The sequence below is a fragment of the Electrophorus electricus genome, chromosome 3 (assembly GCF_041902795.1).
Source record: "Electrophorus electricus isolate QZ-2024a chromosome 3, ASM4190279v1, whole genome shotgun sequence".
Taxonomy (NCBI): domain Eukaryota; kingdom Metazoa; phylum Chordata; class Actinopteri; order Gymnotiformes; family Gymnotidae; genus Electrophorus; species Electrophorus electricus.
Window position 1 is genome coordinate 19,438,347 of NC_137499.1, and position 24,141 is coordinate 19,462,487.

At 43.4% G+C, this 24,141-nt stretch overlaps 2 protein-coding genes across 4 annotated transcripts in view; both read right to left on the reverse strand.

The window, feature by feature from the left end:
- mgat3b (beta-1,4-mannosyl-glycoprotein 4-beta-N-acetylglucosaminyltransferase b) overlaps nucleotides 1-7,489 on the reverse strand; it is a 32,137-nt gene extending 24,648 nt beyond the window's left edge. Inside the window, exons 1-2 of one of the 2 annotated variants that reach the window (XM_081710485.1) lie at nucleotides 6,503-7,489; nucleotides 5,198-6,160 (exon numbers count right to left, since the gene is read on the reverse strand). The gene's annotated coding sequence lies outside the window, so the exon portion shown is untranslated. The remainder of the gene's footprint in view (nucleotides 1-5,197; nucleotides 6,161-6,502) is intronic. The other variant, XM_027014635.3, reaches the window with a different exon arrangement.
- Nucleotides 7,490-8,381: 892 nt separating this feature from the next.
- Nucleotides 8,382-24,019, reverse strand: tab1 (TGF-beta activated kinase 1/MAP3K7 binding protein 1). Of its 2 annotated transcripts, XM_027013868.3 has the most exons (11): nucleotides 23,933-24,019; nucleotides 22,704-22,834; nucleotides 20,192-20,342; nucleotides 19,319-19,405; nucleotides 16,381-16,519; nucleotides 13,667-13,783; nucleotides 13,373-13,484; nucleotides 11,813-11,957; nucleotides 11,259-11,472; nucleotides 10,790-10,943; nucleotides 8,382-9,787 (listed from the first exon to the last, which is right to left on the reverse strand). In XM_027013868.3, exons 1-11 carry the CDS (start codon nucleotides 23,963-23,965, stop codon nucleotides 9,574-9,576), a joined length of 1,497 nt encoding a protein of 498 aa, XP_026869669.1. In that variant the 5' UTR covers nucleotides 23,966-24,019; the 3' UTR covers nucleotides 8,382-9,573. The 2 variants fall into 2 exon arrangements, with proteins under 2 accessions (XP_026869669.1, XP_081566612.1); XM_081710486.1 differs by lacking the exons at nucleotides 16,381-16,519; nucleotides 19,319-19,405; nucleotides 20,192-20,342; nucleotides 23,933-24,019 and adding an exon at nucleotides 23,080-23,926.
- Nucleotides 24,020-24,141: the final 122 nt, after the last annotated feature.

Genomic DNA, 24,141 nt, shown 5'->3' on the forward strand with positions numbered 1-24,141 from the left:
AAGAGCTGTGCAGTATAAAAAGGGTGGCTTGCAGACTTGTAGGTTAGCATCACTTTAGTTTTATAAAATGCAATGACCCCTAGCTAATCACTTCCTGTCTGCCCCATGGTCAACAGACAATTACTGAGGTTCATTGTCAAGACCCCCATCCTAGTTGAATGCTGTTACTCAGGTCTGTTACTTATGTCTTACAAAATACTTTTAAACAGTCTTTTTCACCTAGCTTGAGTCCTTGGTGTGACTTTATAAAGAGGAATTTGGTTCTTGTAGGTGTTTGTTAGGGCTGCAATGTCTATTTAAACCGAAGTGACTGAGAAAACTAACCAAAGGTATGCTTTTTGTCTCAGCTTGTCTGGAAAAAAAATCAGCACGGAAAACCACAATAGCACAACAATCATCCAACTATGTCTTGCAGTTACAAAATGAAGTGACTCATTTTTCTCCACTTTGCCTTAACACAACATAGAAACACAAAGGGACTGTAAACGCAGTTAATTTATTCAAACGTCTAAGCTAGTCAAGGCTGTATCACAGACTCACAAACACATGCACACACAGACCATGCGAACCGAGATCCAGACAAAAGCAATTTTGGCAACAGTCTGAAATAACATATCTCTCATAAAGAGGGCCTCCTCACCAACACTCACAAATATGTGAGGGGGTGTTGAACTTGATACATCTTTTATTTGAAGACAAACACAGTCCTTTTGCTCTAACTGGTCCTGCTCAGTGGCAGTACAGTGAGGCCAGTGTGCTGGTCAGTGCAGAACTGTGTGGGGGGGGGGGGTTTAATGCGATATCCCTCTTTACAGTGCTTACTTGTTTCTCTGAAGGAACAGACTTGTGGCTTGAACTGAACAGAACAAAAGTTTTAAAAAGAGAACCCAAAACACAGTAGCAGCTCTGAAACATGCCACACCAGACTGGTGCCATGATTTGAGATGCACCTTCTCTATTTTTGCCACACTCCTGACCACATTCATTGTGTTCTCAACTGCCAAACCTGCAGGAAAACACTTGCACGAGTGCAGCTTTTGACACAGGATTCAGTTCTGACAACAATCCAATTTCTTTGTTAAATGAATAAATGAAGAAACTGTTTGTTTAGACTGCTTATGTGTATTCATGCATACAACATAACTTTCTGTTTACTTGTCAGAATATTAATTTCCATACTGCATACTTGCATCACATTGCAGAGGGCTTTGCTGGGACAAGTAGAAATAGATAAGTTTTAGGTTCTGCTGGGTAATCAGCAGATTAATTCCATATTAATTCCACCTCCTGGCTGTCGTTAACTAGCAAAGCCAAGCGGCTGAAACAAAATTCTTTGGAGTATACTAGAGCTATTGTATATGGAGGCAAAGGATATATAGTGAAGCCCCAACCAGAGGACTGTTGCATGGAGCTAGGTTCTCTAGAAGGAAAGTTTCCATTTAACTTAAAGAGATTCCAGCAAAAGTGAAATTAAGTTCCAAACCACATGATATAAGGACTGTGATCTCTGTTAGAGTTTATAAGCGCGCGCGCGCACACACACACACACACATTCGATGTGCTATGCATATATACTATACAAATAGCAACACTGAATTTAGACTTAAATAATTTTGGACTTAAATTGGTAAGCATGCAGCTGCATGTCTTTCTGTGCATGTTATGTTCTACCAATCAGGCTTGACTTAGTTGTGTGGTGAAACTGTACTGGATCCAGACACCGATGGCAAAATCATTCATCAAACCTGTGCAATATTTAGTAGTAAGCATGATTCAGAAAATTGATCCCAAATGGGTTAGTAACTCTGACTGAAGCAAACAGTGTTGCTATCTTTGGAGAACTTTGAGTATTGAGAGGAAGAACCTACAGTTTACACTATTTTGATGCAGTTTTGGCAAAATATTGAGATGGCGGGATGATTTTTGTGGTGCCAGGAAAGTGTAAAAAGTCTAGTGGGAAGTAGAAGTAGAAATCCAGTGTTCCATTGTGGGTAAAACTGCCAAATGTAGACCTTTTCACTCAGTGGCGAATAAAGTCCATTGAGTGGGTGCTACCTTTCGTGAGTGTGGGAGTCAATGAGTGTGAATTGGTCTTCATGCCCCAGGCAGCCTAGAACTTGGTGGAGAATCCCATCGACACGTCTGTGGCTCTCCCTCTCTGTGCCCCTCCTCCTGTCCTCGTCCCTGGTTACGGCAGGCCAGACCATAGCAGACAGCTGTCTGGCACAGAAGCCTTGCAGCTGCCCGCTCTCTCTTCCTCTCCCCCCACCTCTCCAGGGAGCGTAGCGTCCGCCGAAGTGTGCCGGCCGGGAGGAGGGAGCCCAACTCGAGGTCCACGCTGAATTTGCTATCCGGATCCTATACTGCTTTGAACTGCGGGATCCATGGACATGACCCGCAAGTTCGAGGCAAAAGATTCTCTGTCACACACGCGTGCGTATATACACAGGCACATATAGACACACACACACACACACACACACACACACACACACACACACACACACACACACACACACACACACACACACACACACACACACACACACACACACACACACACACACACACACACACACACACACACCAGAAGGGACATGCCAGTTTGTCTTCGGCAAAATAAAAGCCAGTGACCGACTCTGTGTTCCTCTCTACTGATTTGGACAGAAAAAATATTTGGGGGGCTTTAGACAAAAGGGACTTAGAAACATGAGAGGACTGGAAGGGCAAAAAAAAATATGCAGGTATGAATAATGTTTTTAGATTGCTTTGGATCCAGTTCAGGAGAAAGACAGTTAAACTCAGACACCTGCAATGTCATTTTGTCCTCACAATATAGTTACCGCTTGGTATGCTCCTCTTCCCCGGCCTGTATTTACATGTCACCCCTCTGACAGGGCGTAAATGGAACGTCCCATCATCCATCTCTCCCCTCCCTGACACATTCACAGAGGTCAAAAACAGGTCAGTGCCATTTTCCCCAGGTTATGTGTGTCCAGTAAGGTGACACTGGCAGGACAAAAGGCAGCACGTAGAGGGGAAGTCACAGTGCTGGCAGCAGTCTTGCAAGCCAGGTCTTCTGTTGCGCCCTGACAGAGTGGCTGTGTGTGTTTGTGCGTGTCTATAAAAGTGTGTGTCTATAAAAGTGTCTGGTGCCTTAAATAGAGACAGCAGAGACGAGCTTTAGCTGCTGGAGGTGTTCCATCAACTCAGGAAAGCCTAGACAATAATAATCGCACTCCATGAAGGGGGAAAAAGTAATTAAACAACTGCAAAAAATACAGAAGAACCCAAACACACAGGTTAAGGGTGAATACTGCAGACCTCATTTCTGAATTCCAAGTACATGACGGCAAAATCCAAGATGCTAAACTACACAACAAGGGAGCAGTTTGACCAAACTGCTACTATCAATAATAACAGAGGAATGCTAGCAGCACTCAAGTAGCAACTGCAAATTGTGTTATGCTAATTAAAAACAAAGATCTTTCACTTCTTATTAAGCATGCTGACATGCCAGCTACAATTGGTTTATTGACATAAAAAAAAAAACCCCAGGCAGAACAAAGTTTTAATTAACATGTAATCAAACAGCTTCGACCTTGCTAACATATCAGACCATATGATCTTTTCAACAGCTTGGTCTTTTACCCATTGTTCAGTAAAACCAGGGATTCAAGAATTAATAAAAGACTTCTAGAATGCCTGTGTTGCCTCAGTATTGTAAGCTCTGGCGGGGGAAATCTCTTCTGAGCTCAACAAGACTCTTAGAAGTCTACACCATCTGTAGCCCAGACTCCCATCGGCCACGACATTAAGCGCTGCTGAGCAAGACAAGGAAAATCAAAATCACAGTTAATCAAAAACGGCTTCTCTGGGACCTGGTGTACCTGCGTGCTCTTATGCAACATTCCCATCAGGAGAGATCTGCTGGGGAGGGGGCTGACGTCCACTCTGTACACAAACATTCTTTAACGGAGTGGACAGCTGTATGTACACACTGATCTTGGAGCAGTTTTGTCTTTTATATGATAATTATTCCATTAACATGGACTGGAAGGCAATGTCCCAAAAGTTGTCTCATCAGATTCAGATGCGCAGGCAGACCAGAGCTCATTGAGAGAGATCGAGCGAGTGAGTGAGTGAGTGTGTCTGGTGAGGGGTAAGGTTCCAGTGCCATTCCACCACAGGGCATCAAACACCACACGAGAAATCGGCTTCGTTGCTCACATCGTGGCAGAGTTGGATGGCACCTTTCCCTCCCTCCCTCCTTTCCCCTCTTTCATTTATTTCTGGGGAAAGATGTTCCTGTATTATGCACTGTGACTCTGAGTACATACCTAAGGGTAAAGAGGAAAAGCAGAAGAGGTTGGAGAGAGAGAAAGAGGGAGAGAGAGATTCAGAGAAAAAGAAGTGGGCGAGATCTTGCCAGAGGGTGTGTCAGTGACAGATGTCACATCAGAGATGTGGGAGAACTGCTAGTCAGTCCTGTGCCAAGCACTGCACCCCAGGCCACGAGCTAGGCACCGATGGACGAAGAGCATGATCGCTTCCCAGCAGTCACTGGAAGTTAATGAGACATCTGAGGGGGCCATTTTCGTAGTTTGCAGAACCAAATTCTGCATTTGCCAGGACTGGATAGAAACTTTTCACCAGAATTTCCAAGATACCATTGTTAAAACGGTCAACCACATGATAGCTGCGGCTACAGGAAATGCACCAAATTAGAACAAGCTCCATAAAGTGCAATCCAACTGATTCAAACTGTCAGGCTGTTATTGAGTTGACACAGGTGTGTCAGAGGTAAAAAGATAGTACACTGAGTTGAACTACAACCCTGTAGCACCTGACAGCCTGGAATCCTACAGCTCCAGACAAATGTCACCTCCATGGTTTCTGAAACTTCTAACCAGGAAATGTTTTAACAATGATTTCTGTTAATCTATTTTCTCACTAGATTAATTGGTACCTCAAACTTTCTCAACCAGTTTCAACTTTGATTTCTTTGCATTCCACACGCTAGAGTAATAATAATTCAGTCAGGAGCTGATGTGTACCTCTAAAAGTCTGTTTACACCTTACATTAACATGATCTGATCACATTCAGATTTCACTTGACAGCATGAAAAAACTGGTGCGAGTTGCACTGCGATCAGATCACATTAACACTATTAGCAAAAATGTTTCATTTTCCTACCTATAGACACGAGTTTCATCAACCTTTCTTGGGAAACACTTCTGCCTGGCACGGAGATTCCGGCCCCCTCAGGGGCTTTGCCCAACCCGTCTGCTGTTCACTGTAGATACTTTCTTCCTATACTTGACAATGTATAATACCCTTGTAATAGCCCTTGAGGAACGATGTTTACAGTACTTTCAGGAAGGAAAATGCAAATGTGTAGGTTGGTGTGCTTTTTTACGCAGAGAAAGTAAGATCAGATCTCACCTTGTCACAGCAGGGATGCAAAGCAGATACAATCCATAGCCTTATTGTTAAGTGACTACCAAACCCCACATCAGCCTAGTGGATTATCTTGTGAAGTACATACAGCACAGACCTATGTACAGGTCACCCTTTACCTTGCCTTTAAGTAGTGACTAATGACTAATTGTTACCTTTAGAAAGACATTAATACACATTCCAATGGTGTTTCTAATAAACTGAAATTACAGTGACCAAAAATCATCATTTTTAAATATTGCATGGAGGTTGGTTATGTGCTTTTAGACCAACTTATGGCTGGTAACAAAACAACCGTATATCTTTCCTAGGCGTAGCACGACTAACATGGGACGGTTACTGAACACGGTTCGATCGTGAGATTGCGTTGCAAGTCAGTATCCTTGAACCCAACCGAACCGAACCTGGTCTTCGCACCGAGCAGTGCTGCCTACTTTAACAGCATCCGATCACATTCAGGCTGGCCATCAGAGCCAGACCATGCTGCTATGTTAGGCCTAGCCCTCTGCCCTAATATGTGGGGGAATTCACGCAACCTAACGGCAGAAAGAAGCCAGAGAACGATGGACCAAGACTGCGAGACTACTTTATTTCCATTTGTCCGTGTTCCCGTTACATTCACAAGCCTTTGAGAGTTGCTAAATTCAACTGAGTGCTTAAAAATAGCAACATATTTTTGACAAGGAGGGGAAACGATGCCTGCAAGCCGAAAGAGAAAGTCATAAAATGTCACATGGCCCAGTATCCACTAAAACCGACAATAACAACATGAGCCTACAGCCGTGAGAAACTTACAAGTGCCAAAACTGCGTACGATAATAATAATAATAAAATAGGCATTCCAGAAAATATACATATGCACAATCTCTATATCCCTGATGTTGCTCCTCACTAATATCATTGCTCTGTTTTGGCCAAGTCCTTCACATCGCTTCTCATAACCCAGGCAGAACTGAATTCCAACAGCTTGGGTAAAACCAGCACACCCACTCCAAGGTGCGCTGTCCCTCCCAGTGCCCTAGCTCCATTAAAACCACTTACCCATCGCCCGCTTTAGGGAAATCTAGATTTTCGTTGAGGACAAAGCGCTGATCCGGTCGTGGAGTTTATGGCAGAAGTCAGCGGCATCCCAGTTCTGCAGTGACGAAAAGCCTTTGTTCGTGCCTAACGTGCTACCGGCACAGGCTCTTGTAACGGAGCCGCGTACTTTCGGCTGCGCGGCACCGTAGGAGCGCAGAGGGGCGGTGGGCTACCTCCGGATCCCCCGCGGACCGAGAGACCCGAGCGCTGCCGTTCGTCCGTCCGTCCGTCGGTCCGTGGCGCGCGTTTCAGTCGCGGATGAGGACGATTTCGGCTCTCGAGCGTCTACCGACAGCGTCGTCCTCGGCGAGAAGGACCACGTCCATCCCGGTGGTGCTGATGCGGAGAAAAAAGGCGAATTATTTCCGTGCCCTTAACATAACGATTCGGACGCTTTTATGGCCGCCCCCCTCCTGTCTGTCTGTCTGTCTCTCTCTCTCTCTCTCTCTCTCTCTCTCTCTCTTTTCGGCTTCTTCCAGTTATCTGCCAGCCAACCCCGTGGCTCTCCGTCCGTGACTCGTATTCTGGCTAAAATGACGCCTTTCCGCTCGAGACCCCTCTCCGTTATTTTCATTCTCCCGTTGAAAGAATATGAAGAAGGAGGAGGGGAGGCACACGAGACAACGGCTCCTCCCAGCTCGCCTGCTTATCGCACCCAAGCGGGGGAGCGCGCTGGGGAGGAGGAGGACGTGTGCGCGCAGAACGGCAACAAGCACCGAAATAACGCAACCGTGAACGACTCACGTGCGACAACCGGCGATGAGACGCACGCGCCGATGGGGAAAACGCGCGTTAAGAATGTGTAGTTAGTAGCGGTAACTAAAGGAAGGTCCGTTTCTGGCCCATCCTGTTACGCCCCAGTGTGTCCGTTCTAATTCTGATGGCTGTTTGAACACTTGGCCTACCGCAGAGTCGTAGTTATATATCGGCATTTTAAAAATGTATTTAAAGGGGGCACGATCAGAAAGGTTTTCCTGACCTGGAGTAGGCTACTCCGGCTATGTACGTGAAGGCCATGGAAGACGCTTCTGTTAGCCAGTTCATGCAACTGGCGTGTTCGTCTAAACGTACGAATAAACAGCAGAATATCCGAGATTCGTTTTTCAGAAACAGAGCTACGAGTGAAAAATATCTGTCCTATAATAGAAGTAAAACTGCTTATTCTTAAGCAGCTGAGCGCTTCGCAAAATACCCAAACTTGACCATTTGCAAAAAGGAACGGAATCATTCCAAGTCAAGCGGATACACTGTACGTTTTAAGAAACTAAAGTCTTCGATGCTCGCTATGATTTAATACTCCACCCAGGTACCACAAAGGCTGTTCGATTAACAGTGTTTTAACAAAGTCAAATGAGCAATTGTATTGTTGCAGTGAAAGAAATGTTTCTAATCCATTTTCCCTACAAATGCGTATGTAAAACAAGTGCATTTAGTATAGTTCCGTTATCTTCAGTGGTCCTGTAGTATTACCCACACTAACCCCTTTAAGTTGCACAACTCACTTGAGTCAAGGCAAGCCGTTTCCTTACATCTTGAGTGAACCGTGCTGTCGTTACCTTTGACACCATTTACATGATGGATAGAGCTTGTAGGTGCGGCAAGAGCTATATATAAAACAGACACAAATCAGCCCAAATTACCTTGACAAAAGTAGGGAAATGCATAAGCCTGAACCATAAGCTACACAAATACTGACATAAGCTTTGCAACGCAGTAAACCATGAGAGAGTCATGAGGATTTTCAACAACTGACCAGCATTTACCCACTATTGACCTTTAACAACAGGGTGTTCCAATTCTGATAACTGCCTTTTTCTAGCAAAGACATGATCACAACCCATTTCACAGCTTCTGTAGTTTATTTCAGCAAGGCACTAGAAACTTGGGAATACAGAGGAAACACAAATACACAAACATAAAAAAAAGTAAAAATTTTTCACACAAACAAATAATGGTAATGCTTCAACCTCCCCCAATTAAAACTAAACGGAACTGGTGGAAGGTTTGCAGCACAGCTAGCTACCCCCACCTCTCTCCAACACTTTCTTCTGGCCCTTCAGCTGTATCTCATTCATGTGTGTGTGTGTGTGTGGGGGGGGGGGGGGGGGGGTTGGATTAATATTATATGGCTTTTGTTAAAAAAATAAAGTACTGAAAAAGAGTACAGTAATGATGCATTTTGAAATGCCCTCAAGTCATGAGAGGCAGCTACCATAAAATAACATCAATAACAATTACTAGATGACAGTCTGACACTGAGTAACGACAGTCACTTGAGATTGATTAAAGCGTGTTTTTGAATCTTAATTCCAGCAAACAGGTCCCTTGAAAGAATGTTGTTGCCTCAACACAAGTGAAAAACTTCCTTATTGTATAGTTAATTGAAGCTCCTAGGAGTCACGTGAACATGCTCACTGCAGGCCACAATGAGAGATCACCAGAGGTGACACCCCCAAAGGTGTCAGGTCAAAGTGCACCACGCAGCTAGAGTGCATATCTGAACTGAAACTCGATTAGTAGCACGCTTTGTGAACTCTGATTTTAAGCTCCATTCTCCAAGGCTCTGGCTTTCTCAGCAACATGTGACTTTCTTATCAATAATGACATCTCCCAACACCAAATTATCAGCTGCAGGTTTCAGCAGTCCAGTTGGCACTGACCAGTATGTGTGTTGGTATCCAAAACTGTAAAATTAGAGAGGAGGTGTTAGGCCATTTCGGAGGTACCTTTTGCATTTAGCCGCCCGATAATGTGGTTTGTATGTGAAGAGCACTCCTTCACCAAGAGGGAAAAGATAGCTACTGTGACTCCAGGCTGTAATATCATCACCACCACACTCTATGGCCTTAATAAATGACCTTAAACAAGACAGCAAGTTTGCAGATCAGTGTGCAATGGAACAGAACACCCGATCACATTCTTAAAATCTTAGCCTCCATTCCAGTCTGTCCAGTTTCAATCGGCTAGAGTTTGCAGGACACACTCTCTTCTCCAAACCCTGACTTCCACCCCTCCTTCCTGGCCCCCTCCCCTCACTGGGGCCCTAGGCCGCCCTGGCCTTCGTTGTGTTCTGCACCCCACAGGCGGTAGAACTGGGTGAAGTCGACGTATGGTGGCACACGACCCGTCTCGTCCGGCTGTGCTGCCTGGCTGCCCCGTCGGTGGAAGAGGCTGCCGTCGCCCGAGCTGGAGCTGGAGCTCTGTGTCTGCGTGTTGGTGGACTGCAGGGTGGCTGTGGGGCTCTGCCTGGGGTGGGGGGAGAGGACATACACACATGGGGAAGGGGACTTCACCGTTTGGCTCCAAATGGCTACATCCAATGCTGGTGTGCATAGAGGGCCTACAAAGCGTGTTTGGGTATACGGAGGAGAGCGCCGGGTGTGGGGTGGAGTTGTCATGCATTATTAAACTGTTAACTGGTGATGAATGTGCTAATTACCTGCAATGTGAGGGTAATGTGACCCAAAAATGAGCGACTGATTAATGTTGGTTGAGTTTGGTGCACAAAAGTGTCAAACACATTAAATGATGAATTCATTACTTGGCCAAGTTTGTTCAACTTTGTCTTTGTGCAAGTAACTCTTTGCTGTGACTCAAGATTGGATTTTAACTACTAATAAGGGGGTGTGCACAGATAAGACTGTACTGGTCTGACACATGAAACACTCTCACTTTACAAGCGACAATGCAGAAATATTTTTCAGGGCAGGACCTAAAAGCTGAAATAATTTTCAACTTCAGTGTAAAATAAATAAATAATTAAAAAAAAAAACCCCCCAAAAAAACAAACAAATTAATTGATTAAAAAAAACAAAAAATACCACACCTAAAAAAAACCAAAAAATGTAAAGTGCAAATGGGTCTTTAACATCATAATAAAAAAATTTATCAAATGGTACCTATTGTTGGATGACAACGTGGATTCAGCCCACCAGTACAGTCAGACAATAGAGAATAGGAAATAAACACAAAAGCTTTCATCCTGGCTCACTGTATGCATCTCTGAATTAAATATTACCACCACCCTTAATCGGCAAATCTCCAAAGAACTGTGTCTATGGGTCTGCCATTCCTGTTGCTCATAACTTTGTAGCCTTAAATGCAGTTACAAAGGCAGAACATGCAGTAAGAATAGCAAGGCTCAAGCTTTGGATACATAAAGTCAGGGAGAAAATCGGACCAATAACCTTAACACAAAACTGGATTAAACCACCAGTGAAGTGCCTGCTTAGATGGAAGAAACCATACCCAGGTGTGGGGGTTCCTCCCTCCAGGGTGGAGGCGGTGCTGGTCCCGTTGGTGAGTGTACCCTGGGAGGGCATGACCAGAGAGAGTGTCACACTGGTCTTACTGGTACTCTGACTGTTGGAGTAGGGCACAGACACTGGGTAGATACGCCCGCCTGTACGGGTGAGAGGGGAAGGTCAGAGGAGAGATAGAGGGGTATTAAATGAAGGTGGTTTTGGTATACATTGTGATTTGGTATATATGGGATAGCATGGGCTCATCTCCACTCTCTCACACCATAAAATCAGTATGACTAGTTTCATATTCCAAGATTAATCCACTTTATTAATGGAACATGGATGCATGAATACTATTGCTTTTGAGAAGTGTGCACACACAAAACACACACACCCAATAAGAAACACACAAACAATACCACGAACAGCTAGAGTGAGATGCGAGAGTGAGAGAAATGGGCGTAGAGCGTTACCCTGGGTGGGTGTGAGCGAGCCATCCGAGAGAGGGTAGTTAATAGTGCGGATGAGGAGGGTCATGTCCTCGTGGCGGGAGCAGTGCGGAGATCTCTGCCTCCCACTGGCGTAAGCGTCATGGTGGAGGCGCTTCACACGCTCCACCACTGAGTGGGCCACGGCCTCCAAGCTGCTTTGCTGGGCCAGCTCGGCTGCCACCATGGCAACTATGTCCTGAAACCAAATAGTGTAAAATGTAGTCTGAGCAGATATGTTATTTTAAGAGTGTGACCGAAACCTGAAACCTATGCAGCAGAGACTAGCATCCAAATATCATGACGTTTCTATAGTAAGTTCAAACTGCAAGAATGTCAATCTTCATACAACTCAGGCACATATTTTAAATTAATAAAATGTAGATGTAGGCTGTAAATATTTAATGTATTAATTAAGTCAACCATTTAATACATTAATTAAAGGCCACCGGCATCTATTTAAAATGTTTGGAGAAGAACCCTTTTTGTCAGAACACAATTTAGTCAGGTGGAAATGACTGATATAAATGAGAAAATACCTGATTGGCTTGCTCGGGGCTGTGAGCAGCCTCAAGAGCCTTGATGAGACCATCCGACATCAGCAGCAAGAAACCTGTCACTCCGTCCAATGACTGGCCACCGTGGATCTCGGGCTCTGCTACGATTGGCTTACTCTTGGCCACACTAACCATCGACACAGGACGTTGGGAGTCAAATAATACACGGCTCCGTCAAGTTTAAGCAATAAAGACAAAGACACAAAAAATGTGCTCCATGAAATGAAAATAAGCCACCTGATTAAATGCTAAATCCCTTGTTGTTTGGCAAAAGCTTTGCCTGTCAATGCTTGAGGGAAGCTAAATAAAACACATTTTCCGTATGCAAAGGACGGAGAGCTGAAGGCAAAGCCACAGAGGCCTCTGCATGGCTACGGCTGTCATTCAGCAGGAAATTGGAGTTTTGGACAGGTAATGTCATCTAGATGAGCTTAGCGTGGCGAACAGCCAGCGTATAGCAGACCACAAAAATACGCACACAGGCAGACACACGCCCGTGTCCTATGGCACTAACAAAACACCATTGCCTTTGCTCCTTATTTAAGGAAAGAAACAGAATTTTGGTTTAGGAGCACACCTGCAACAAGAGATTTTGAGTACTCCAACCTACTGTTTTACCGAGTATTCATCAGGCACAAACATGTTCAGTGATGCATTAAACTGCTGTTTTGACACGGCATAAGGAGAAAACAAGACTGCTGGTCCACACTGAGTGACTGAATAACATATCTAAACACCTGTTAAATAACATAACATAACAGACCTAAATACCTGTTAAATAAACACACACACACACGAAATAAAAAAGGCTGGCTAAACAATGTGAGTAGCAATATGCTATCTTACAGAACACTAAAGTAGCTAACTGTTACTTATAACCGAATGTGTAGCTTGACTAATTAAAAACAGATATAACATTAGGCAAGAAAAGCAACTACATTAATTAGTTCAATTTGCATGCTAAACCAGACTATTACCATTAACCTTGAAACTATGATCACATGTGTAATAGGTATTACATATGGCTAAATTAATAGGAAAAAATAAATGTTACAAAAACTACTATACAATACTATTCTATATGACGTGTGCATGCGCCGTAAACATCGATAGGATGTTCAATAGCGAATCAAAGTTATATTCAATTCCCATATTTGTGCTCCAAGTGAATGTTGGTTAATCACTAATTCATGTAATTGGACTTTTTTTTGGTATAGTCTGCATAAATCATTGTCCTGTCTCTGCACTGGGAATAAAAAGACATATCAATTTGGTGCGTGTAAGTGTTTCGGTGTGCTCCTATATTTTATATGTCCAGAGCCCGAGTCCTCCTGGCAAAAGGATTACCTTAGAACCCTGCGCACACATATACACACATGCACGCACAAAACTGGGTATGCAGAGGTTGAGACTAATCTTATTTAAATGTCAAATCAATCCTTATTTAAATTTAAATAACATCAGCTTGAAGCCACTGTACACAAGACAGGGAAAAAAAAAAAAGACTCTGGACATATGCACTTTGGTTTAATCTCAACCCACCTCAGGACATCAATGTCTGTGTAGTTGAATTTGACCTTGTAGTCGCCAATCCTCCTCAGACTGCTCTGGCCAGCGATTAGTGCTGTCTGTCTCAAACGAGTAGGGTCCAGACCTGAGGGAAGGGGAGAACAAGAGGTGGAGAGAGTGACAGACAGAGTGAGGAAAAACTGCATCAGACAACTAGAAACAAACTACAGACTACTACAGATTAGCAGTAAATATAATTCCTCTGATCATGCAAGCTGTTTTGCTCCAGATTCGCAGTGTGCGTATATGCAGTGTGTGTGCACTCACCCAACTGGGCCAGTCTGGTGAGCTCATCCTCATTATCTGTCGTATGCGCGCGCCCGATCTGGATCACCTGATTCTGCCGGTCAGTGGTGCACTTACAGAGCAGAGCACGATTGGTGCCTGAGCAGGAAACCCAACCCAACCCACCAACCACACACGCGCACACACGCGCACACACGCGCACACACGCGCACACACGCGCACACACGCGCACACACGCGCACACACACACACACACACACACACACACACACACACATCATTATATTTACAAGAGCAATCAATCACTGAATTCCCTAAGCTTTAAAACGTAAAAGACATAGTCCTAAAATAATGATGTGGTCTGTTAACATAAACAGCTGAAAGCCAGATAGAACATGGAAAATTATTTTACTGTAAATACCACCAAACTACAAAACCACATTTCCTCTTACACTCCAGATAATAAGTGTGGTGACAGGAATAGCTTCATCTTTCTTTTCACTGGAGTATTGACTGTAGTGGTGCTAGTACATCTGTCTGGGCAGTTAGCAGTGCTGCATAACTTACGGCGGTTTGCAGCTGTGACCCAGAGCCTGACCCTTTTCAAAAGGTGTAAAAAACCAGAGTCAAAACACCAAACTAAAGGAGGGCTCTTAACATCGTCTTAGCTGAAAGCGTTAAAGCGCTCAGCGCGTGCTGCGTCTGGAGGGGTGGGGCTGGGCTCCTCAAGGGATGCTTGAGGTCTGATGTCCCAGCAAAGACACCATCCCAGACAGTAGATGTTATGCAGGGGAACGTGATCAGAGTCAGTCCCCAAAGACCCAGACGTCTCCAGCTGGGGGGAGGGACAAATCTGGACAGAAGAAACACTTCATTGTGTGCCTTTTGTCGTACGATTATCTTTTTATGGCTTTCTTTATATTTATTTATTTGCAGCTTTGCTTTCGCTTTTCTTCATGGATTCTGACATTTCGAGTCGTAGATAAAGATTGTTCACTCTGTAAGCAACTGCATTACGTGAAGCTATGTTCATTGTTTTTCCTCTGTGCTGACGTGTATAAAAGAGACAGTAACTTGTGAGTGGTTTGCCCATTACAAATGCAAATACCTTCACACTAAAGCCATAAACAAAGGCTTAACAACCATAACAAAGGTCACATCACCCCCAGCAGTTAATTATAGAGTGCACTGTACGTGCCAGATCTGCCTCATAACATCAGACAACGTTCTGGAAAAAAATTTCAGCAGGATTTTACCTGCAGGAAAAATAACCCAGTAAGGCAGGAAAAAGATGAGCGAAAAAGGACACATGAGAGATATGCATGGATGGAGGGAGGGAGAGAAAGAGAAAGCACACTCCCTTGGTGCCACTTGCTTTCTTTACCGTGTTCTCCTTGTATCTAATTCGGATTCCCACCCCCGTTCTGTCCTCCTTAACATACTAGAATGTTCAGGAATGTTCTGTTGTGGGTTGTTTTCCCCTATCAATACCGAATGGATCACAGCGAGCAGACATCATTATCAGACTACCGTACCACAACACAGACCACATAGACCCTGAAGAGAGAAAGAGCAGAAGTTTCTGTAACTTCCTCTTAGTATAACAACAATTTATTCCTTTTATTATTTAAAATACCATTTCAAGGAATTTTAGAGGTCTATGCAGGAAATGTACCAATGAAAGTAAAAATTCTTTCCTTTCCTAAATGGCCTCTGGTCTAAATTATTGAGAGACCGAATTTTCCAACGAGGTGAAATCAGAGGTAGGTAGACTAGCATAAACATATTCAAGTTGAATAAATAACCTGACTAGAATAAACTATATTAAAGAAAACCATACTCAGGTATGTGTAAAGACAAGTATCGGACACACACACACACACACACACACACACACACACACACACACACAATCACCCCCTCAAAACATACTTGAATTACCGATGGAACTGAATTATGACTTCTTAAGGCAAACAGCATCTAACAGTGTAGGAGCTGATGTTTGTTAAAGGTTTCTCTCTCTCTCTGACAATTCTAGTCCTCATTAAACTGAAAAGGCTTGAATGGGAGCAATAAACTTACAGCAAAGCAATCTGGGAGATGTCACTAGGATAACACAAAAATATGGAACTAGTAACTAAATGTTAACGGATAAACAGAACTGAGTGCAGTCTCCTTTTTATTGAGATATTGAAATGTACAAGTCAGTTAAAATGTGACTCAATTACATGTAACTGACTAAATGTAGCGCGTTACTACCCACCACTGTTCCAGGTCCTGAGGCTTAACAGATGTCTCAGCGTTAAAGACAGATGTCTAAGTGCATTTCGTTAGCTGTGTTATACACATGGCTGTTTCTCTGACGCAGGGAGAAAATAACTGAACCTCATTACGCTACAGCTTCTCCCAGACTCCATGAGCCAGAATAATGCATCAACTCTAGGAACGCCTTAAGTTCTTTATTAACACGACCCGAGAACTTTTATTAGTGACTCACAGGTCATATGACTCCTTCACCCGCAGTTTTTCGCAAAGGACTAACATTTTGACTGCTTATGGCAACGCAGACATGTTAAGGGATAACACAGGGAAAACATAATTGTGTGTGTGTGTGTGTACGTACGTATGCACATACCCGTATTATCTGTGTATGAAGGCTGCGCATACATGTTTGGTTATACACACCAAGGGAAGCGTGGTGCACTTGTTGGGTTGTTGTGCAGGCCTGTACATACCCACATTAGCAATGTACAGCTTGTTGTTGAGAATTAACGCAACGATGGCTGTGGCACCTCCTGACACCTCCTGCTCCAGAGCCTTCAGCCTCTCAGTAATCTTCTGAAACTGAGCAGGCAACTGGTGAAATAGCACCCCCTACAGGTATACAAGAATAATGCCAGATCTAAAAAGGTATAGTCATGCTGTTAGATATTTTAGTTTATAGTCATTCATGACGTAAAATCGCAAGCGTAATTTTTTTTTTTTACACTTGTACCTAAAATACAAATGAATACTGTGGAGACTCATAAATGTGTACATGATAAAATACTACAAACCAGACTGTGTGCACAATTATTAGGCAAGAGAGTATTTTGACCATATCATTTTTATGCATATTTTTCAGCTCCAAGCTATATAAACTCGAATGCTTATTGGATTTATCAGGTGATGTGTACTCGTGTAATGAGGGAGGGTGTGGCCTAAGGAGATCAACACCCTATATCAAGGTGTGAAGAATTATTAGGTAGCAGCATTAGGTACAGAATTAGTACAAGGTGTTCAGTACTCAGTCATGGCCAAGGTAAGGAAGGCTGAAACCCGACCACCACTGAACAAGACACAATGTGAAACAGCAAGACTGGGCCAAGAAATACCTGAAGACAGATATTTATTATGGACTGATGAGATGAGAGTGAGCCTTGATGGACCAGATGGATGGGCCTGTGGCTGGATCAGTAACGGGCACAGAGCTCCACTGCGACTCAGACTCCAGCAAGGTGGATGTGGGGTACTCTTATGGGTTGGTATTATTAAAGATGAGCTCATTGGATCTTTCTAGGTTGAAGATGGACTCAAAATCAACTCCCAAACCTACTGCCAGTTTTTAGATTTTCCTCAAGCAGTGGTCCGAGAAGAATTCTGCATCTTTCAAGAAGACCATGATTTTTATGCAGGACAATGCGCCATCACATGCATCGAAGTACTCCACTGTGTGGCTAACCAGTAAAGGCCTTAAAGATGAAAGAATAATGACATGGCCCCATTTGTCACATGACCTAAACCCTACTGAGAACTTGTGGGCCCTTCTTAAACAGGAGATTTATGGTGAAGAAAAACAGTACAGCTCTCTGAACAGTGTCTGAGAGGCCGTGGTTGCTGCTGCACAAGTTGATCATATACAGATTAAGATACTGACAGGCCCCATGCACGGAAGACTTACGGCTGCTATTGAAAAGAAGGGTGGCTATATGGGTCACAGATTTTTTTAATGTTCATTTGTAAATTTTAAGTTGTTTGTTTATTATTCTCACTTATTTTCATCTTTTAAAGTCAGATGGGAAAATTTCAGTTTTTGATTTAGTTGCATAATAATTCTGCACACTAATAGTTGCCAAATAATTATGCACACACACAGTCATTGCCAAAAGTTGATACTAGCACAAATTTTGGTTTTCACAAAGTTTGCTTCTTCAGTTTTAATGATGGCAATTTGCATTAACTCTAGATTGTGAAGACTGCTCACATGAATTGCAATGAATTGCAAAGTCATTCCTTGCCATGAAAATGAACTTAATCACAAAAAGACTGCATTTCAGCCCCGTCACAAAATGGCCTACTAACATTTCAGTGACCTTCTCATTAGCTCAGGAGGAAGTGTTAACAAGGACAAGGCAGCTGATACCACTCTGTCATGCTGATTAGAAGAGCAGACTGGTTGCTTTAAAAGGGTGGTGGTGCTTGAAGTTTTCCTCTGTTAACCATGGTTACCTCTAAGGAAACATATGCAGTCATCATTAAATTGCATCAAAAGGGTTTCACGGGCAAGGACATTGAGGTGCAATCTTGCAAGCAGCAATCAACCATTTATCGAATCATCAAGAACTTCAAGGAGAGAGGCTCAATTGCAGTGAAGAAGGCTTCAGGGCACCAAGAAAGTCAAGGAGCTTCTCCTAAAGAGGATGCAGCTATGGGACTGGGTCATCACCAGTGCAGATTCCTCAGGACTGGCAGAAGGCAGGTGCGAGTGCATCTGCATGCACAGAGAGGTGAAGGCTTGTGGAGGATGGCTTGGTGTCAAGAAGGGCAGCAAAAAAGCCACTTCTCTCCAAGAATTGACATTCTGCAGGAAGTATAGGGATTAGACTACTCATTGCTCCTCATCCAAGGTAGTGGGTTGCCAAAGCATGCCAAAGCAAACTGCGGAAGTCTTAAAATAAAGGTCACCACTGTAAATATTAAGTCTTTGCTTAAACTGGATGCAATTGTCAAAGTACAAACAAACAAAAACAAAAACCCCACATAATTATAATTGTACTTCACTATACCATATAAACATCTGACAAAAGGATCTAAAAAAAACTTTGGGCAGTAAACTTTGTGAAACCCAAAATTTGTCAGCCTCAACTTTTGGCCACAACTGTAGATATTCTCCTAAGAAAGCCAAAACCTCCCTTTTACTTTCTTAAATATTCAGGTTTGAGGTTTAACATTTTTAATTGCCCAACAGCACTGTAGTTGTTCAATAATAAAATGAATCCTCAAAAATGCAACAGGCTTAATAATTGTGCACAGAGTGTAATTACCAGTGAAACCCCGAGCAAGTGCCTAAACAAACAAATTCCCCTTCTGTAAACTTCAGCAGAGAAACCTGCCTTGTCTGCATTTTATTTATTTTTAATTTTTTTACTTATTATGCTTTGTCATCTGAGTTGCGGGCAAGTCAAAAAGCTACTGCATTTTAGTACTGGTCGTTGCCTTCACCTGTATCTAGCAACGGATGCACAGAATGTAGCTACTAGTGACATCAGAGCCCCCGTGGGCAGTATCTGCAAAGGAATTTACTATTTGTGCATTCAAATTGTCGGTAAGGGTGTGTGCGTGGGAAGTCTTTGAAAAATATATCTAGCAGCCTGCTGTGTGTGTGTGTGTGTGTGCACACGCATGTGCTCTTGCCTCAGGAAGCTGTGACTGTAAGTTGGCTTTTTCTGCCAGTGCGTCATCAATGGTCTCAAAGTAACTTTTCTCCACCACATCAAAAGCCTTGAAAAAATGGCAAGAGAGAACACTGACCAGAAATACAGTAATTCAGTACATATCTGCCTGTACTGAACTGTTAACCATACAAATAACTGTTTACTGGAAACAATGTATAGTAGACATACAGAATACCTTTAAAATACTTTAATGTGTTTTTAGCTGTCTGAAAAAGCGCCTCCTTTCTATGTCTGCAACTTGACTCTTAGCTGGAACTGATACTGAACAACCAGAATCACAAACAGGATATTGTATGAACTCAATTATCAGGTCAAAGACATGATGAATTTGTAAGATAAAAAAAAAAATCCTCTCTGTCTCTCAGAACATTGAATCTTACTGTTTTAAGGTAGTCTGTCAATTTTACTGCAATTTAGGAACAAGATTACCATCTTCTGAACCAAACTCAACTGCTACCCTCCTTGGAGTGGTTAAACTAGGGAGAGTGTGCAATCTCGTTCACTCACTTGGCTAGAAACATGACAAGTGTCCTGAAAACTGCCTTAAAAACGGGTTTTATTATAAGCCAGGAAACTATTTGGTTTTGGGTTGGTAAGCCATACCATTGTTTTGAGCGTCTATAACCACAGCAGCCCCAAAAACCGTGAGTGCATTTCTGCTCAAACTAGGCCAGTTTACCAACCATTACTCCCCTGAAACATTCTGTTAGAACAGCTAACGGCTGCTAGGAGTCATCAGAGCCCTAGCAAAGAGCGCTGAACAGACTGGATTGTCCCACTGGTGTCGCCCCAGCTCTTTTCAGCGCTCAGGAATCTGCCGAATTCTGGCTACCTGTGTGAGGATGCGCCGAACATCAGCGTCGAAGTGGCTTGGGTTGAGCTGGCCCAGTAGGAGCTCTGCTGACAGACACTGGGACACAAAGTTGGCCACGTGGCTGCCGTCATAGCCATTAAATACTCCGTATAGGAAACAGCATTCCGTACTGCAAGGGACAAGAGAGCAACATGTGTCATTTAGATGAATTAATCATTCGATCGATCGATCCACGTGTCCTTACAGATACAAAGCTGCTGGCACTCTTGAGAGAAACTCCACACACACACAAAATCCTAGTGAAAGGGATGAAACTTCATCTCATTACTTCCTATATAAACCTTTAGTAAAGCGTGTCTTTTTTAGTAACCTTCAGTATTTAATTAGTATATTAATGACGAATCGACAACAATTTATCATAACTAACTAGTGTCGCCAAGAGAAGAATGGCAGTCACCCATGACTCTTGGCTCCTATCGAGTCTTCCCCCTCATCCGCTCTGAGAAGCTTAATGTTCTTCTTGCCACTGTCAACCCAGGTTGGCTCAGAAAGGGCCTGGACCTGTTTTTTGTGCTACGTTGTTACTGTGAACACTGCAATGAAAATAAACCCAGATTAACTTGATCCTTGAGCGCCGGCACCAGGGGAGTATTAAGGAAGCCGGTCCTCTGTATGCATCAGTGCATCCATGATTTGCAGTTTATCTTCGGGGGACTTATGGCACCAAGAGACGACCGGTTTCCTTCAGGAAAGGTCATGTGAGCTAGATAAGGAGCAGACTGTGCCAGGTGCAGCCCTACTCTGGCCCCTCCAGGCGACACTATGATGCCACTTGACGCCTCGCATCCGACAAGAGTGGTTCAGTCAGTGACTCAGGTGGACATCAATCACCTTTGTAGTCTGTTATCGAATCGCGGTGCTCTCAGTTCCATAGATTAGGCTTTGAACGCAGACCAAGCTTTCAGTTGACAGTTATGGCATGTGGGAGTGACTGTGGAGAAGAGAAATGAATTCTGAGAACCAAAGGGAACCTGGGGTGGCCTCGGCTGCCACGAAGCTGGAAACACCCACAGAGAGATGTGGTGAAGAAAGCAAGGAGTGGCAGTGGGAGATCTGAGAGGTTGAGAAAACTTTGGTCATAGATGACAGACGTGTTTCTGGGGATATATACATCCATAGGGAACTAAGACAGAAGGGTTCAGGTATGGTCTTTCCCCTAAACTTTAGTCATTGCTTAACTTCATTATATTACCTTTTGTCTTTATGGAAGTTATTACATTTATATAAAGGCAAAATAGTTGCATTCGGGTCTGATAAACAAGACCTAAGACTGCTTCACTGCTGCTATCAAACCTTAAAAAAGGTTCATTACATATTCCCTATTCACTCCATTTTGTGAACTGAATGCTAAATGCTTAAATTTTAAATATGTTCTAATCCTCCCCCTATTTGAAAACCAGTTCCTGGCGATCCTGCTATTTTTAATTGCAAATCCACCATCATCCCAGATTCAACTGGGCAAAAGAAAAATGTCTCATGACAATAAAAGAAATATAACAGATTACATCAGCCAACACATGAAACAATTCAAAATACTTGGGAGTGCAAGAGTGCATTAACTACAGTTCCATTATTACAAAGTCCTACTGATCGAGTGCATAGACTGTATACAAATGAAAAGTAAAGTAAAGCCACCATGTGTCTTTGGTTGGCTGCGGTACTTTTTAACCCCGCCCATTCCCATGCAAGTAAACGGCTCAGACGACAAACTCTCGTTTCAAAATACACATCTAATGAATTGTTCGGCAAAAGTGTTGTGTCAACCCTATAAGGTGCCCTCAAGTTAATGTCTCATTCGATTATACTTAAAGTGGTGAAGTTAATACTGACGGTCAAACGCAGTCGACCCGAGCTCAGCTATATTAAGCTCCACATATTTTTTTTTACATTTCACTGGGTTAATAACGTTGAGTGTTGGATCTAAAAAAAAAAGTAAAGAAATGTCTTGGATCAAGTTCATTTTTGTTTGTTTGCTAGGTTAGCTAAGTGGCTAGCTGCTAGCGTTAACTTGTCTGAAAGCTACCTTGTTAGCCTAGCTATCTAACGTTAAAAGCAGCCATTTTGCTAGCTAAGTTTAAGATATTTTTTGTGATAAAGAAAACTCGGTTGATTTAAACGGAGGTACATGTTCATTGACTGTGGACTAGTTAAAATGTCGTGTTTGCTCCCCGCGTTGAAAGGGGGCGTGCACTAACAAATGTGGGCGGGGCTTGGGTGGCGATCCTGCCCCGCCTAGTCTCTACTGCGCATGCTCTGGCTCCAATTTTCAGATACTGCGCAGCCCCCGTACAGACAGCTCCCCCTGAACAGATTCTCATTTCAACGTTCTCCAAACATGGACTTGTGAACTAATCCTAAACTCATTACAAGCACACCCATCACCACAGATGAAGTGCGCAAGAGCAAAGAGGAGGGAATATTACATTAATCTGTGTTTGCCCTAAACCGGATGCTGGAACCAGGAACTCACCTGAAGAGGAAGTGGCAGTCTTCGTTAGGGTGACTCTGGCTGCTTTTGCCATCAGGGCCATACACGCAGTTAGGGGCCGTGCCCACCCCACACTGCTGGCACGGCGGCAGGTCGTCTGTCCAGCTCTGGTGCTAAAACCACAAGGCGGCACACAGTGGTCACGGCTTTATTTGTGGGCTGGGGCTCACTGATATGCCAGTGTAGTCCGCTAAATATGCTCTGGAGATGATAAATATGTTCTTATAAATGAGCAGAAGACCTTTAAGGTGGAATAGCTATATGGAATTATGCCATACAAGTGTGAAGTTTATTTATTTCAGAACAGTTTAGAAGACAGATCTTAGACACTCTTCTTTACAGAATTCAAGTGACATACCAAACGTTGGAAAATGTTACATCTTGAAATGTAACAGGAGAGAAACAACAAAACGCATCCATGTTGCCCCTGACTTCACTGATCGGCATTTTCCTCCAGCCTTCATTACAACATCTACACATACAAATCAGACGTGCACACTCGACTGCTTTCAAGTAATCACTGGACAGGACAGCCTTCTATTCTGCACATCACAAAACCTTCCCAAAAGGACTCCCGCCGAGTCAGGGACTCTGAACAGACCGCTCAGACACCTCACAGCGAGCTACCCTGACTAGCCAGGTAGCTAGTTAACCAACTTACCTTGACTCCCGCTTAGGTAACGTTACTTTATCTAGCTAAGCCAGTTTTGTTATCTGGTTAACAATCTTACACAAGGATAAACCTTACATGTATGGATAAAAGTTACCCTGGCAGCTAGGCAACATTTATGGATCTCTAACAGCTAGCTTTCCCCAAATTGCTAAGCATATATAGCTCGACAGCTAACTTAGCGCTAGCTAAGCTAGCTAGATACCTTATCTTACTAAGACAGCTATCACCGCAGGCTGTAACAAAATGAATTACTTTCTTCAAGAAGATCCACCAAACTATTTGTAAAAGCCACAGCCACTGCGTTATAACGCTTAATTCAGCTAGAACACCACCTAAAGAAAGCGAAGGATACCAGCTAACTAGCTAAATAAACAGCCGGGCAAGTCGATATTCACGCCTAGCAAGCTAGATAAACAAAGGTTTTTTTAGTTTAACTTATATTCGATACCGTCACGAACACAAACACAAATGATTTTATAACAAAACGCCAGTCTACAAAGGGGAAAAAAAAAGTGTGACAGCCCGAAGATTGTCTTACACTGTGCATTAGAGGCTTCCGCTGGGCCGCCATCTTGAGCGGAAATGCTTCACGGGAGCGTGCGAGCCGCGCGCGGTGGCACGCGCAGGTCTGCACGCCAGTCTTCCAGCGCGTGCCGTCGCAACATTGCACAACTAATTCACAGGAGAGTTACTAGCGGGTCCTACACACTAAATGGGTGCTATTCATTCATTTATTTGTTTATTTAT